Source organism: Blennius ocellaris, assembly GCF_963422515.1.
Source record: "Blennius ocellaris genome assembly, chromosome: 17".
Taxonomy (NCBI): Eukaryota; Metazoa; Chordata; class Actinopteri; order Blenniiformes; family Blenniidae; genus Blennius; species Blennius ocellaris.
In genome coordinates this window covers 20,222,317-20,238,300 of record NC_137666.1, presented here as the reverse complement: position 1 = coordinate 20,238,300, position 15,984 = coordinate 20,222,317, and the positions used below count along the sequence as shown (strand labels likewise).

The 15,984-nt window shown below is 42.8% G+C and overlaps 1 protein-coding gene across 1 annotated transcript; it reads left to right on the top strand.

The window, feature by feature from the left end:
* Positions 1-608: 608 nt before the first annotated feature.
* Positions 609-12,236, top strand: LOC308142584 (protein LBH-like; the record flags this gene model as incomplete). Its single annotated transcript, XM_080513082.1, has 4 exons — positions 609-673; positions 7,875-7,953; positions 9,458-9,632; positions 12,172-12,236. Exons 2-4 carry the CDS (start codon positions 7,876-7,878, stop codon positions 12,234-12,236), a joined length of 318 nt encoding a protein of 105 aa, XP_080369208.1. The 5' UTR covers positions 609-673; position 7,875.
* Positions 12,237-15,984: the final 3,748 nt, after the last annotated feature.

Below are 15,984 nucleotides of genomic sequence, written 5' to 3'. Positions count from 1 at the left end.
GATTTAAGGCACAAACTGAAGCTTTTGATTTAGTTTCTGTGTTCAATAGAGGGAATAATGTGTTCATGGCATAACAGTTATGATCAACCAAAATTATTTCACTTGGAATGTTCTACTAAACTGTAACTTAAGTATCATTTAGGTCAAACGTTTAGACAAACTCAGTTGCTGCAGAGCATCATCTAATCATTCCAATCTCACTTTTCTCACAGGCTAACAAAGTAAAACCTCTAAATTCAAAACCGGTAATTCTCCAAGTTCCCCGGCGGTTGTTCGATAACTCCGCTGATGTGAATAATAAACGTGTTGCTTCCATCCCTGGCCCAAGTGACTATCAAAACATCGGCCGTGCCTGTTGGGTTGGGATTTTGTGATTTCCCACGGTCCTTGGAGGCAGCACTCGTCTGGTCGTACTGCGCAGACTCAGAACACTTTTCACGGCAACTTCACCGGAGAGCCGCGCGCGCCCCTCCGCCTGTCGCCCACAACAGCCCGCATCATCATCATCATCATCATCATCATCATCATCATCATCATCATCATCATCATCATCATCATCATCATCAGCAGCCTCTTCATCCTCACCCTCCTCATCCTCAGCAGCAGCAGCAGCAGCATCAGTGTGATGAGGAGGAGGACGGAGACCTGAGACACTGGATCAGCCCGCAGACAGGTACGGAGCTTTGCGCGCTTCTTCTTTTTCTTTTTCTTAAACTAAAACACTCTAACATTCTTCATTTAGCACACTGCAACCTATTTTCTTTTTATATTTCCCCCTTTTTTTTGCAATAGACTAATTGAATTATAGATCCTAGTAGATGATGTTATGAGATGTTAGATAGTTTTTTATTTGTATTTTTATATGTAGTTTTTTTTTTTTTTTGCCACACCGGACGGACCGTGGGCAGAAACGCGCAGATGAGTCTGTACAGATGCACATTGAGTGTAGGTGTAGCAGAGAAACCGGGCTTTATTATACCGGCGTTTAAATCTATTAATAGTCTCTCCACTTCCTACCTGTTGAGAGCTGCGCAGGTAAAGCCTTCAAACCCCGCACGGCGCGCACTTCTCCGGAATTATGCGCATATTTGCAGTGCGTAAAAATAAGTTTGCACGTCGATAAAGCAGCAGTGAAGTGAGAAAATAGAACACGAAATATGAATGTGGGGCAACAAACACAAAAGGAACCACAGTGAACTTGAGCAATGGAGCCGCATAAAAATTCAAAATAAGAACATCACTATTTCTGGCTGGATTGGAGTTTTGTTTTTTCTTTACTTCGTGTCCCTGGGCTGCGAACAACTCGCTGGTTTTAACAGAGGAACCTGTATTTGTGGAGGCGGTGCTGTTTCTGGCTCTGATTTAGAAGCACAAATGGAGAAGGAAAAAAAAAAAGTGTTTGAAGTGGAAGCAATGAGAGCAGAGCGGTCACTCCTGTTACATCCTCTCTGAATTCTCTGTTTCTGCAAGAAGAAAGAAGTGGATTTAAACGGTGAGGGCTGAGCAGACCTACAGGAGGCCGGTTTGGACTTCCTCCACCGTGACGAATCTCCTGACGATGGTCAGAAAGAGAGAGGAGGAATTTTAATCTATGTGAGGTCACAACAGATGTACAGATTTCATCCAACTGCAAGAACGAGAGAGGAGGCGGAGGATGCTGGATGGACCATTTCTCTATATTTGGGAGAACACCCACATTTAAATTTTTAATTTTTACAAATATCTGGATTAACACATCAAGAGTGTGTCCTCTTTTGGGATTTTGGCCTTTTACAGCTGATTCCCAGGCTGCAACAAACAAACATTTAAAGTTTTAGTTGATCTGAAAATAGACGAAGTTGTTCAAACTTTCAATATATTATATGTGTGTTATTGCATGTAAAACAAAGACAGAGTGTAAAACTGGGTCATTTGTGTAATTCCCAGGCTTTAATCATGTCTGTTGGTACTGAAAGATTTTTGCAACAAAAGAAAAAAAAAGCCCAAGACACGAGATTTTTGTTTTGTAAAATCAAAGGATTAAAAAAAAAAAAAATGTCATCGATTTCAAGTTTTTGACTCTCAAAGTGTGGAGGAGGCTTCCTGTAGGGGGCGCCAGAGAGCTTTAGGGATAAGAGGAGTTGTCAGAATGGGAACTCGAGGGTTCAGGGTGATGCTGTGTCCCAGCAAGGTTGTTTTTTTCCCTTTTGTTTTTGAATACAACTCATGATGAAGAAAGACTTATTTTCAGGGTAAAACTAACCTGCCTCAGCTCACCTGCTCTATTAGTGGGTGATCAATCCAACGCCTGGTGAATTCTGCTTCACAACGGCAGTAAGGAGTAAAACTCTCCTTATATGTAAACGTTTTTGTTTCAGAAAAGTTTTGTGCAACACTGTCCGTTTCCATGAAAACGGCATTAACCCTGAAAAACGATGTAAATTTCATGCTGGGCCACTCGTGGGTGCTGTTGTTTGTTTTTCTAATGAAACCACACAACGGGAGAACACGGACATTCTAGTGGACAGACCACCAAGGTGGATTGTGGACAAACAGGCTCCCTGAGCATGACCCTTGACCCCCACCAGCTCCCCAGAGCGCCATAACGACAATAACCCATGGGTCAATATGGAAAAAAAAAAGGAATTTCACCCAGAGGGATTAATAACGTATGATTGGTTTATCTTTACTCCCGATCAGCGGCGGTCAGGATCGATGGAAGGCGACTTGCTGTCAGCAAACATTGATGACTCGCGCTCATTGATGGAGGTCAGACGTGAAGAACGACACGTTTGCTTCGATTCAATCCGCGAGCAGAAGTCGGTGCTGGTTCTGTCAGAAAACACATTGCGGGGCAGTTTGTTGCTCACGGTGCTGCAGGAAGTCCCTGCTGACCTCTGACCCCTGTCCACCACCAGAGCTTTGTTCTGACAAAGGCTTTTCCACCAGAAAGAACCAGGTTCTAGTTCTGGTCCAGGACCAGATTTAGCACCAGTTCTTTGTCTTTCCACCACCAAAGCCCCGGCCAATCAGGAGCTAAACTGGTGCTAAGCCGGCCCTACATCTTTGTTGGGCCAGAGCGAGGGTCTGATGTGTCATCAGCTGGGGGCGGAGTTATCGCTGGAGTTATTGTTTACCTACGAGGTGGGAGAGATGCGAACCGGTTTTCTGAAAACTACAGCGAACGCGACCCCCCGGAGTGGTTATAGAGAAAATAATAAAAACAACGCGTGGGAACGATATAATAAGTCGTTCCCTCAAGTGGATAATATGACGGAATGAGATCATTTAATCCGTGATCGCGGCACCATGGCTCTGGAGATGCTGCAGCACTCCGGCGCTAACTTCACTTCCACGTCGTTTGGCGTTGTGACCGCAGGCTGAGGTCTGCATGAGGCTGCGTTGCTCTGCTTATTATTCTCTAACCCACGGAACTTCTTTATAATGATGCAATACTTTAAACCGGCGATCCGTTCGGCTGGGAAACTTTGGCTCCTCCCCTCCACGTGGGTGTTAAGGTTCCCACAAAGTGGCCGCCGGGGTGGTGAAAGCCTTCACACTGTTCACAACCGTGCGAGACGATCTTAAATAATCGCTTTTGCAGACTGTATGAGCAGAATCTGCGATGTCGGTCGACGTGGCCACGCAAGAATGAAACGTCACAAGCGTGTTTCCATCCATTCAGGAAAAATAAAGGCACTAAACCTGGACAGAAAGCCGGCCCTGGTGGTGTTTTCATTATTGGAGACAAATTCCAACAAGTCAATAAGCAATTCTTCTTTGGTGTCCCACACTGTTCTAATTCTGTTCGCCGGTCAGCGTGGGTCTGAGCGTGTACCCAGTGCTTTTCCAGGGCTGCGTGGATAACTGCATCATGTCATACCGCATTTCTATTCGTTTGTTGTAAGATGACGTATTCGGATTTGCCACTACGACTCCTCAAATGTCAAAACTCAATGTGTTAATGGTCGTGGGCTCCTGACCGATCTCCGGCGTGGCTGCGGATATTTTCACGATTCTCGCACTATCCGATCTTTCATCTCAGACTGTCTCAGACGGCAGAGAATCGCGCAGTTTGTCGGAGACTTTAGACTGACAGCACTTATCTGAGCTCAGTCGCAGATTATTTACACCATTTATGGAAGTGGTGTGGTCTGACGACATCCTTCAGTGGTGAAATGCCTCCTGATACAAACTGGTTGACGAGAAAACCACAGGTTTAAGCATTTAGCTGATCTTCAAACTCTCCATGTCTCACTGAAGTCAAGCATCTGTGGGATGTGCTGGACACACGAGGGGACTCTATAGAGGAAACCTCCAGGACTGAAAGGAGACGTGACGCCACGTCGGTGCAGATCAAACAGCACTGATTCAGAGGTCTGCTGGAGTCGATACTCCGTCCAGCCGGGAGACGTGGGAGCTCCACAACACCAGGCATGTGGTCATAATGTTATGGCGGCGACAGTGAATAGCGACTTCATTGAAATTCAGTCACGACTCCAAACTCCGACCGCCTCGTCTTGACCCAGCTCCAGATGTAAATAGAAAAGTCTCATCTCATTTGGAGCCTCGGCTGAGGCAGAAGTGACGAGTCTTCCTGTAAGCAGACAGACTTGAACACATGGATAACCCCCGTCCACACCTCACGCCTCAAACAAGAAACCATTACTGGACTGCTGAGGGAGAAGAAGAAGAAGACTGAAGAAGAAGAAGACCATGTTTAAGAAGACTATGTTTAAATTCCTGCGTCTGTGCTGCTTCGCGTCTTCGGAGAACCCGGATCAGACTGAAGTCATGTGCAGACCTCCAAACGCAAAACCTCTGAACCAGTGAACGGAGTGAAGCGACGCTGGCCTCTGAAGAGGAATAGAGGCCGCATTGTCTGATCTGCTGCGGCCGGCCTCCCAAGTTTCACAAACAAAGTCTTGCGGCAGCTCGTTCAAATGTCCAGCGCCGACGAAACCCCCCCGAATCAGCCGCAGGCCTCGTGCGCTTGGCAAAGTGCAACTCTCAGACAATCAGGGGCATGAAATCTCAATCTCTCATCTCCATGGAAACAGCAACGGCTGGTCTGATTGTATTGAAAGTGGTGGTTTTTTCTTTTTGATAACTCAGTTTAACTAAAGTTTCTTAGCTCATTTAAAAAAAAATTTTTTTGTGCTGAATAAGTTTCTTAACTAATTGATTGTAACTGGCATTTGTGGGATTACGTTTGTGGTTCCACACATGAACCTGGTTTGTCTGGATTGGTTCAGGATCAGATAGCGCCACACAAACCTAATATCATAACCGTCTTCGTAACATCGTAACTGTAAACCCTGAAACACACTGGGAAAAGCACAAACAATGTCAAACTATGGAAAACTCCTTCTGCTTGAATACTTGACGTCAGTGGTTCTCGGCTGGTTTGGTTTTTGGAGCCTCTATTACCCTCAACAACTATTTAACTTTTAAAATTTACTGAATTAAAACAGGATGAAGTTTAAAAATACAATATTTGTTTGAAACATTACAGTATGTCAACCAAAAATACAAGTTTATGACTCCTTTACACTGAAAGGTTTCAAGTGAAAAGGCATCATTTTAAGTGCTTAGTTTCAGAAAAGTTTCCCATTTCTACGGCAACATTTTTAAAATGATATCCATTTCCATGGCAACGCAGGAAAACTGAAAACAATGCAGTGAGCATGCCAGGCCAGGGGGTGGTGCTGCTGGTTGTTCTTGTAACAAGTTCTGCATAATTCTGCTGCGTTTTAACCAAACTATTCAATGTTAATTGATGAATTATGTGATTTTATTGGTTCATGTGTATCTTCACTCCAGTCCCAGTCAAACAGCTCTACTCTAGTAATAAATGTTCCCATAATCTTTTGCCGTTTGTAACACATTTTATACACCGGCGGTTCTCAGCCTGGGCTCTGGAGGATCGGCTCCATTCGAAGTTGTGAGAATTCAATTTGCAGACATCAGTGAAAAGCAGAAATGGGACTTTCTGGTGAAAACCACCAGCGTTTTGGTGAATCAGAGATTCTGGGGGGCTGCAGACGTTTTTAGGTGCAAAATGTCTGTGTGAGTTTGAGAGCGACAAAAATCACTCAACATTATTGGAGTCTATATTTTGAAGCTGATGACAAAGAACTAAGAATTCCTCGGTGAGATTTTGGTGTCAGTATAAATACTGACACGTCACAGAATCTGACAGGTGAATTTTTAAGAGACGTCTGAGTACTTGTTAAAAAATCCACTGTGACAAACTCCTCACAGACGACGGTGCTCATCACTACTCCACAGTGAAGCTCAGATCCAAACTATTTTCATCTCTTTTTTGGAGTTTGAAGCATTATTATTATTATTATTATTATTATTATTATTATTATTATTATTATTATTATTATTATTATTATTATTATTATTATTATTATTATTATTGTCATTATTATCATTATTGCCACAGCACATCATTACATGACTCATTTTCAGGGAGCAGGAGTTAAAAAAAAAAAAAATCATAATGTCTTTTCAGTGACAATTCCTGCCTAAAATATCCGATAAATCTCATTGTGGTTCAAGAGAAAAGCTTTTTTGTGGACAATCAAAATTGAAAACCCGCACGTATAAGTCGATACACGCTAATTATTAAACATTAGAAGTGCTGGCAGGAGCCACGATCAGGAGCTCACGTTACCTGTTAGTGGGTTGATTATTTTTTAGCAAGTGAACATTTTGTCCTCAAATTTGATGTGACAAGCAGAGAAACTGCCAAGTTTGAGGATTTGAGGGAGTTTGACAACGACTGAGTCACAGTGTCTCCAGACCGGCAGCTCCTGTGGGACGTGATGGGATGTTCCTGGTCTGCTGCAGGCTATCGGAAAATATGTGAACCGGTCATTTAGGTCTTGAGGTCATGGACTCATTGATGCATTTGGACCAGGAGGAAAGAATCACAAGATCAAAACTCAAAAAAAGGCAACCTAACAATGCAAATGGCCCGACCGACTGGCAGGGAGCTTAAATACACACTTAGAGGAAGGGACTGACAGGACACAGGTGGAAAAACATAGGCCCTGTTTATTCAGCAATATTTTTAGGTGTCTTATGGGGGTCTGTTTACAACACAACTGAAAACCAACATTTTCTAATCTCATCTCTATGGAAACTGGGGGAAAAGCATATTTTTAAAACGCGTGTAGATGAATGAAACGGAAACGCTGCCACTGTGCTTGCCGACCACATTGGTAGTGACTAGTAGTTGTGCACATGCTCAGTCGCTGCACAATCACAACAATGTTTCCCTCCGTCATGTCATGACTCCAGGTTCTCCTGGAACTCGTTAGTTTTATCATTGACAGTCGTCGTAAAAACAATCCAACTTGGCCGTCTATCCAGTAGAAGGTCCATATCCATGCAAGTGTGAACCATTTCGGAAACAAAAGCTCAAAAACGATGTTTTTTCACTTGAATCATTGTCGTGTAAACCGATCATACTCTGAAAGAAAGTCACATTTCAGTTTAGACATTGTTACTAAACTCGTTTTCTACATTTGTGGCTCTCGAGAAGAAACCACATCTGTAGAGGTTATCGGGCTCCTGATGTGGCTGATTGCAGTTGTTGCTGCGTGAACTGATTGACCTCCGCCTGCTGTTCTTTAGCCGTGTGATTTGGCTCGTCGACTGTAATTGTCCATTGTTGTTGGCAAATACGGAGTCGGCCATGATGAGAAACAAGACTGACTGGTCCAGTAAATACTGGCTCCAGGGTGAGTGACAAACAGTGTGAATGATAACCAGCTCTGCAGGCGACCAGGGAAATCAGCCTGTGCACTTTTTGTTATCCGGCGTTTCACATCACACCGGAGTGTTGACGGCTTATTGATCGGTGGCCATTTCTCCCGCAGGATGACCGAGGTGATGAACTCTCTGGAGCCGGGGACGGAGGACTTCAGCGGGGCCGGAGCCGGGGGAGACCAGGACGCAGTATCCTTCCCCAATGCTCGCGTGCGCGTTTCCCCCGATTTCAATGCGGCTTTTGTTTTATTGGAGCAGAAAGCTCACGACGGTGAGTCAGACCAGCGATGAGCAAGAGATGTGGGCTGACGCGACTCAGGTCATTAGCTGGACTCGGTCCTGCTGTGAGTAAATGGTAAACGTCTCATCCAGCTGAGCCGAAGGGACAAGCGAGTTATCTTCTACTACCCTGCAATTTGCTTCGCCGACACAGCGTATCATCGTCGGCTGCAAAGAGGCCACTTATGCTCCCTCTAATAGCCGCTGTGGGCTCCACGCTGGCCGCGCTGCAAGCGTCGGCACGTTCCCCTCCCCAAATCATCAACAATTTAGACGACTGCAAATACTTCAAGTTGATACTTATTGAGATGAATTACCAAATGTTCTTCTCCCGTAGATGTCTGTTTTATACTTCTGTATCCAATTAAGATATTTGATTGATTTCTTTAAGCCACGCCCCCTTCCCCACGCGTCCTCAGCAGGTGGAGCTGAGCTATTAGACACTGGAAATGTCAATCAAACTCAAAACACACCCACCAAATCTTATCGGCAATTATTGGAAAATAAATATCACTTTGGTTTAGAGTATATACTTGTCAGACATTTAAATTTTCTGTATTTATAGCACATATTTTATATATTTCAACATCATGACACACCGTTCCCCCCAATAAAACACCGTTTAGTGAAATTAGTAACAGTTGAAACCAGTGTCAGATAATGCTAAAGCGAACACGAGAATGTGGTTTCATTACAAAACAAACAACAGCGCCCACTACTGGCCAAACTGGAAAACAACACCGTTTTCAGCATTTCTGCCATTTCCATGAAAATGGACATCCTTTTTAAAATGTTGCCGTGTAAACACGGAACTTTTCCGAAATGAAAACACAAATGCACCAGTTATTTGAGAACACTGTTCTCGTCTCTATTAAAAGGCGGACGGCACCAAAGCCAACATGTCGTTTGTTCGTTATTCCAGCAACTTACATAATAAAGACTGAAGCACAGTTTCGGCATCTTTACTTTGGGGGTCTCACAGTGAAGAGAAAAGGCGAACGATTTCTGATTCCTGGTGCAAACCGAGGCTGATGGAGCCATTAAGGCCACTTAGAAAGCGATGTGTTGTTTGACAGTCTGTCCTTTATGTGGGGACACCAACGCTGCTGTCAGACATCTTTCCAGAATGCCATTTACTGCGAGCGTTTACTGGCAGCTCCACCACCTCTCCTCTGTTAACACACATGGATTTCTGCTGCAGCCTTGGTTATGAACTGTCTTAAAGCACAGTTTAGATTCAACAGAGAAACAGACGAGGGCAGTAATCCTCACATGTACGTCTGGGACTTTTGATCTCGCGCACATATTTCTCCTAATCCAATTTTCACCGCATTGCTGTTCGTCTACATGTGGAATGAGTTCTGGTATTTTCCTCCCCCCCCGGATATCCTGACCTTACATAAGCTCTCACCAGATCTTTCCGGAGACCCATGAAAGGTATCCCAAGCTGTCCAAGAGGCTCCCCTCCATCGTGGTGGAGCCCACCGACGCCAGCGAGGTGGAGAGCGGCGAGCTGCGCTGGCCGCCGGACGATCCCGGCTCACCGGACGCCAAAGCCGACAGGAAGGTCCCTGGAGAACAGACCACAGGTGACGGCGAGGCCCAACCTCTACATCCCGTACACGTTCACTCTACGTGGATTATTAATGCAACCACACATCAGCGGCAGGGTAAAACTTAACCTGTCACCTTCCCTGTTAGTTGGTGAATGATCCACCGCCTGGTGAATTCTGCTTCACAATGACAAGGAAGAGCGACACGGCCAAGGATCAAAAAGCCACGTGGCTATGAACGCTTGGCCGCCACGGGCCAGTTCTCCCTCTGGTAACTTTTCCTGACGCCTCCTGCCAGGGCTGCTTGGTTATTAAAAAAAATCATAATCCCGATTATTTACTGAAATCACAGTTAATTACACAATTATCTCTTTGAATTTGGAACAGCATTTATTGAACATGTTTTAAAAAAATAAGAGTCTCCTGTTAAATATACGAAATATCTTGTAATGTGAGAAATAAACTGTTGTACTGCACTCAATCTTTTGAAAACAAGAAATAAATAAAATACAATAAGAGATAGATATACTTCAACATAAAAACTTTGATAAATTGTTTCAAAATAAAATGTTGGAGGTGTCGAGCCGATGAACGGGAGTCGAACTTTATCCTCCATTCCAACACACTTCTCACAAACGCTTTTCTTTTCTCTCTTTCTTTCTCTCGTCTCCCCAACGGAGCTTCACACACGCTGGAACAACAAAACTACTTCCTCTCTACAAAATAAAGTTCCCCACCACCCCACAGTAACTGGGTGAATCATGACCTTAACTGATCACCACAGTGGTGGAACTTTATTTTGTAGAGAGGTTGGGTTTCCGGTCGGTAGTATTCTGGTGTACCAGCGTGTGGCGCTGCGCTCTCATGTTGGAGAGAGAGAGAGAGAAGAAGAGTTACTGAGAAGTGTGGGTTTATGGAGGATAAAGTTTGGAGTTCCTTGCTGAACACGTCGCCTCCGACTCTACAACATCGTCCTTTTTCCTCCTGCAGACGAATTCTGAGATCGTCTAACCGTTTCCTCGGCTCGGCTCACGGTCAGGACGGTTTCACTGCTTCATAACACTGTCTCTGGTGCCATTTTAACCCTTCATAACAAAACAAAACTCCTATCGTTTCACGTTTCCATGACAACATCCTGAAAACAATGTCTGTTTCCACGGAGCACCGTTGTCGTATAAACGGACTCTCGAAACGCAACTGAAGCTTTTCATTTTCACTTGAACCCTTTCGGGATTACTTCAGGTGTGATGAGGCTTTCCCCAGTAAACAGGAGTTCAGCTTAACGGTAACGTGACAGTGAGACATACATTTTTTTTTTCCAGTTAATTAAAAAAAAAGATTTCTCTGATGTTCCACAGAAACATGCAAATACATTCCAAGTACTTCACATTGTGTGTCAAAATCCTTCCTGTTGTTTCCTCTAAAAAAAACCTGATAAACTCCATGGAGCTCACGTTCATGTCAGTTCATTTGCATTTTTCCGTCAGGAATTAGCATACGTCTGTATGAATGTGGCGTCCTGTCGTCTCTCCTCGATACTAATGAAGCACGCGCCATCGAATGAGGTGAACTAAACAATGTAAACAGTCTGGAGCAGACGGGCGGCGGTGACACGCCGAGGCACCAATTTGCGATTACGTGCACCACTGAGTTGAAAAATGAACGTCAATATCGAGTCCATCTGATCGCCCCGCTGCAGAACGTCTCGTCGCCGGAGTCACATGACTCCGGGGGAAACAGAGAGATGACTGACAGCTCACATCTCCTACTGGTTGGAGTCACGGCGGCTCGATTTGTGGGCTTCATCAGCTTTTAGCAATGACAGAGTAAAGCTGGAAGTGAGTGTTTCCACCTGGAGCGTCAGGCTGTGCCGCTGCAGACGTCTGAAATCCAACGTAGACCGAGGAGCACTTTGTGTGTCGCCGTATTGAGGCTTTCTGCTGATCTTCCGCTTTTTATCAGCTGAAATTACAGGTTGCCCTGTTGTACCAGTTATTCTCAACTTGGGGTCTCGCCAGATGATTTTAGAGTCACCAGATGATTTTAGAGTCACATGATTTTAGAGTCACATGATTTTAAAGTAACATGATTTTAGACAGTTGCCAGAGGATTTTAGAGTCACCAGATGATTTTAGAGTCACATGATTTTAGAGGGCTGCCAGATGATTGTTGAAGAAATACAATTTTACAAAATAAATATTAATATGTTATTGGTTATAATTGTGTTATTGTTTATTATTATGTTTTTGGTTGTTATTACATTATAGTTTATTATGTTATTGTTTTTTTCTTATGTTTTTGTTTGTTACTATGTTATATGTTATTTCATTATTGGTTATAATTCATTTTGTTATCGGAAGTTATTAAGTTTTGGGTTGTGAAAGACCTTATTGATCGTTATCTTTGATTATTCATTGTTATTATGTCATTGGGTGATATTGCATCATTGTTAGATTCCTTAAATAGAAGTACGCGGAGCTGAGTGTCCTTTTGTGTGACATGTGACCGACCGTGAGCCGTGCGACCCCGCGTCCACCTCCAGTTGGTTGACCTCTGAGTCTCCATGTTCTTCCAGGCGCCGAGGCGTCGAGCGTGGGCGAAGACGAGGCCTCCGGGGTGGACATGCAGGACTCCAACTGAGCGTCTCCTGTGAAACACACTGTTTCTGTGAGTGTGTCCGGACCCGGAGGAGAGACAGCGAGTTCAGAGAGGAGAGCACAACGCCAGGATAGAGAGAGAGAGAGAGAGAGAGAGAGAGAGAGAGAGAGAGAGAGAGAGAGAGAGAGAGAGGGAGACAGGAGGAGACGAAGAAGAGGAGAGTAAGATAGAACACAACAGATTCCCAAACCCCAGCTCTCGGGCTTGGAGCCAGAGTTTTCCAGAAAAACTCACATGGTGGATTCTCTTTTTATTTTGAAGGTGAGGAAGCTTGTTCTGACTCATGTTAAGTAATAACTGTAACTGAACACGGACCAAAGCTGCTATTGTTTCCTCAATCTTCTTTTAAATCTCGCCTTTAAAAAAAACAAACATTTACATGTCGAGTCAACCTGCCTGGAAAATAACCAGAATATACAATAACTGTTGGCGGCAGACGGGTTTTAAATGTCAAATTTCCCCCTCAGGATACGACTGTCAACACGTTTCCAGCTTTGTAAATACTGATTTTTAATCGCGATGATTAATTTACTCTCTGGCTCCAAGCCCTCGCCGTCCAGATGCCCATGGCTTCATCTGCACATCACATCAGGACAGATGTTTCCAAATGCTGTATGAAGTATTTAGCTCATGTGTGCCATACTACTACTACTATACTACTACTACTACTATTACTCTAACTAATGGTAGCGACTGTATTTTGTGCACATTGACTTTAGATGTAAATGAGATCTGTGTGTGTGTCGAGTGCTGACTGCTGTAGTTTGGTGATCTTGATCTGACTATTCACTTTGTAACCGTAGCTACGAGTATTTGATTAAGAACAAATCCATCACTTTATTCGATGTTAGTACATTCTTTGACATATTGAAGTAGGTATACGTCGTCTTCTTAGGGTAGGTGTTTTAAAGGGAATGTAACTGTGTTTTATCTTCAGATATAGGAGCAATATGCTGACAGGAATGTAAAGGCCGACCATTTTGCTACAGACTACAGAAGCTAAAAGAAACAGAACCAGTATATTTTAGATGTGTGTCGCTCGTCAGACATATTTTTTAACATACTGGAAAGCCCAAAATATTGCACAAGTAATAAACCTTTTGAAAATTCTTACAATGATGACTTGTGTTTATTGCCTCTGTGGGTTCAGAGGTTAAGTGTCACTGTGATTGATGGACTTTGAGTCTGTGGTGAATGAAAGCTTCCTCTTTGTTCTGCTTCCTGGAAGATCAACGACACTACGGGGGTCACGCTGACTTTCCTTATCCTGAAAGAGCAATTAATGAGAGTGCAAAGCAACAACTCATCCACAATATATCAACAGCTGTGAGCTAAAGTTACATCAGTTAATGGAGGAAGATGCTCTATAATCTGATGTTCGAGGAGGAAGATGCTCTATAATCTGATGTTAGAGGAGGAAGATGCTCTGTAATCTGATGTTAGAGGAGGAAGATGCTCTGTAATCTAGATGTTAGATGAGGAAGATGCTCTATAATCTGATGTTCGAGGAGGAAGATGCTCTATAATCTGATGTTAGAGGAGGAAGATGCTCTATAATCTGATGTTAGAGGAGGAATATGCTCTATAATCTGATGTTAGAGGGGGAAGATGCTCTATAATTTTATGTTAAAGGGGGAAGATGCTCTATAATCTGATGTCAGAGGGGGAAGATGCTCTATAATCTGATGTTAGAGGGGGAAGATGCTCTATAATTTTATGTTAAAGGGGGATAATGCTCTATAATCTGATGTTCGAGGGGGAAGATGCTCTATAATCTTATGTTAAAGGGGGAATATGCTCTATAATCTGATGTTAGAGGAGGAAGATGCTCTATAATCTTATGTTAAAGGGGGAAGATGCTCTATAATCTGATGTTAGAGGAGGAAGATGCTCTATAATCTTATGTTTAAGGGGAAGATGCTCTATAATCTGATGTCAGAGGGGGAAGATGCTCTATAATCTGATGTTATAGGAGGAAGATGCTCTATAATCTGATGCTAGATGGGGAAGATGCTCTATAATCTGATGTTAGAGGAGGAAGATGCTCTATAATCTGATGCTAGATGAGGAAGATGCTCTATAATCTGATGTTAGAGGAGGAAGAAGCTCTATAATGTGGATGTTAACTAATATATTTTAAGCCTTTAAATTCTTTGAACACCAATGTAAATAAAAGCTTCTCAGTGAGCGCCACTCAGGTGTTGTCTCCTCCTCCTCGTCCTCCTCCTCTTCATCCTCCTCCTCGTCCTTCTCCTGGAGGAGCTGGAGGCTGCACGGTGAATCCAAACACTGCTCTCATTTTTTTCTCTTGATTTATGTTTCTAGCCTCTTAGTTATTCGAGGAAAGTGAACACAACATCTGCTTCAGCTGCTTCATCATCGAAGAAGGACGGGAAGCAACAACGTGTATTTTACTCTCTGCAGTCCCGAGAACACAACAAGTTCATCATCGTTTTACAAGAAATTACTTCATTTCAACATGTCAGCCTGGAAAAATATATTGTCCGTCTTCATCTGAGAGGATGTGAAAGCAGCCTGACTTTTACTTTTATTAAACTCACAATAGAGTTCAACTTTCTGCCCTTTTTTTATTTTTAAATTTTGTAGTCATGATATATTTGATCAAAATAAACAATCACCATCAGACTGTGCAAAAACAACTCTTAGTTTAGGTCATTCCAATCATAATTTAGAGTATTGATGTTAATAAAGTCATCAACTTTATCCTGTACATGCTTCTATTTGACTTAATGAAGGTTTATAATAGTCTGACTTTGTGAATTTAGTCACTAAAAAAAGGATGTCTGCCTTTTTCAAGTTAGAAATAATCGAGAAAAAAATATCACAATATTAATGTTCAGTTTAAACAATCATTCTGATGCATTCAGACATGATTTGCAGCTTTACAGTCTCATGTGTTGATATTGGCTTTGTTTCAGTTTCCTCAACGTGAGATTTGTCTGCCTTTTTAATTGATGAAGTCAATCAACATCTATTGACATAAACATATTGATTGACAGTGAACATTAACACTTTACTCCCAAAATTTCTGCCACAATGTTTGTTTTTTTTTAAATTGTCTTAAAAAAAATGGATATTTAATTGGTGGAACATGCTTATATTTGTTATTTTATAAAACTAAATTATATTTTTCTGCATTTAGGTAATGCATGGAGGTAAAATAATTGAAGCCTGTAAATAATCTACACATACAGTATGTCTTTCTTAAATGGAAATAGGTTTGCTAATTTCAGCCACAACTTTGAGGATTACAGTGTAAAATAATGAATTTAAAGTGACATTGTGTCTGTATTTCATCCATAATTTAGCATAATATTGTCAAAAAGCTTGTATCGAAGGGTTATGATTATTGTTTTTTTTAACTTGCATTAACAATAATATGTTATATCTATATATATTGATATCAAGTAGGGGAGCAGGAATGAATACAGAATGTGTCTTTAGGAGTGAACGTGAGAGTTGTTGTTCTCAGTCCGTCTCTTCTTTCCCGTCTTCTACACTCTCAAGTGAAGAAGCGATGTGAGTGTCGCTCCCACGTCCGCTCTGATCGCTTGTTGAAGCTGATATCCTGCGAAAGGTCAGCGCGGTGTCCTGATCCAGACGGCGAGATGGATGGCGGGATCTCCATCTTATTTCTTTCATGCCCCGCTCGCTCTCTGGATGTGACCTTTCTGATGACAACCCTGTGAAGAGCACTTCATCGGAGCAC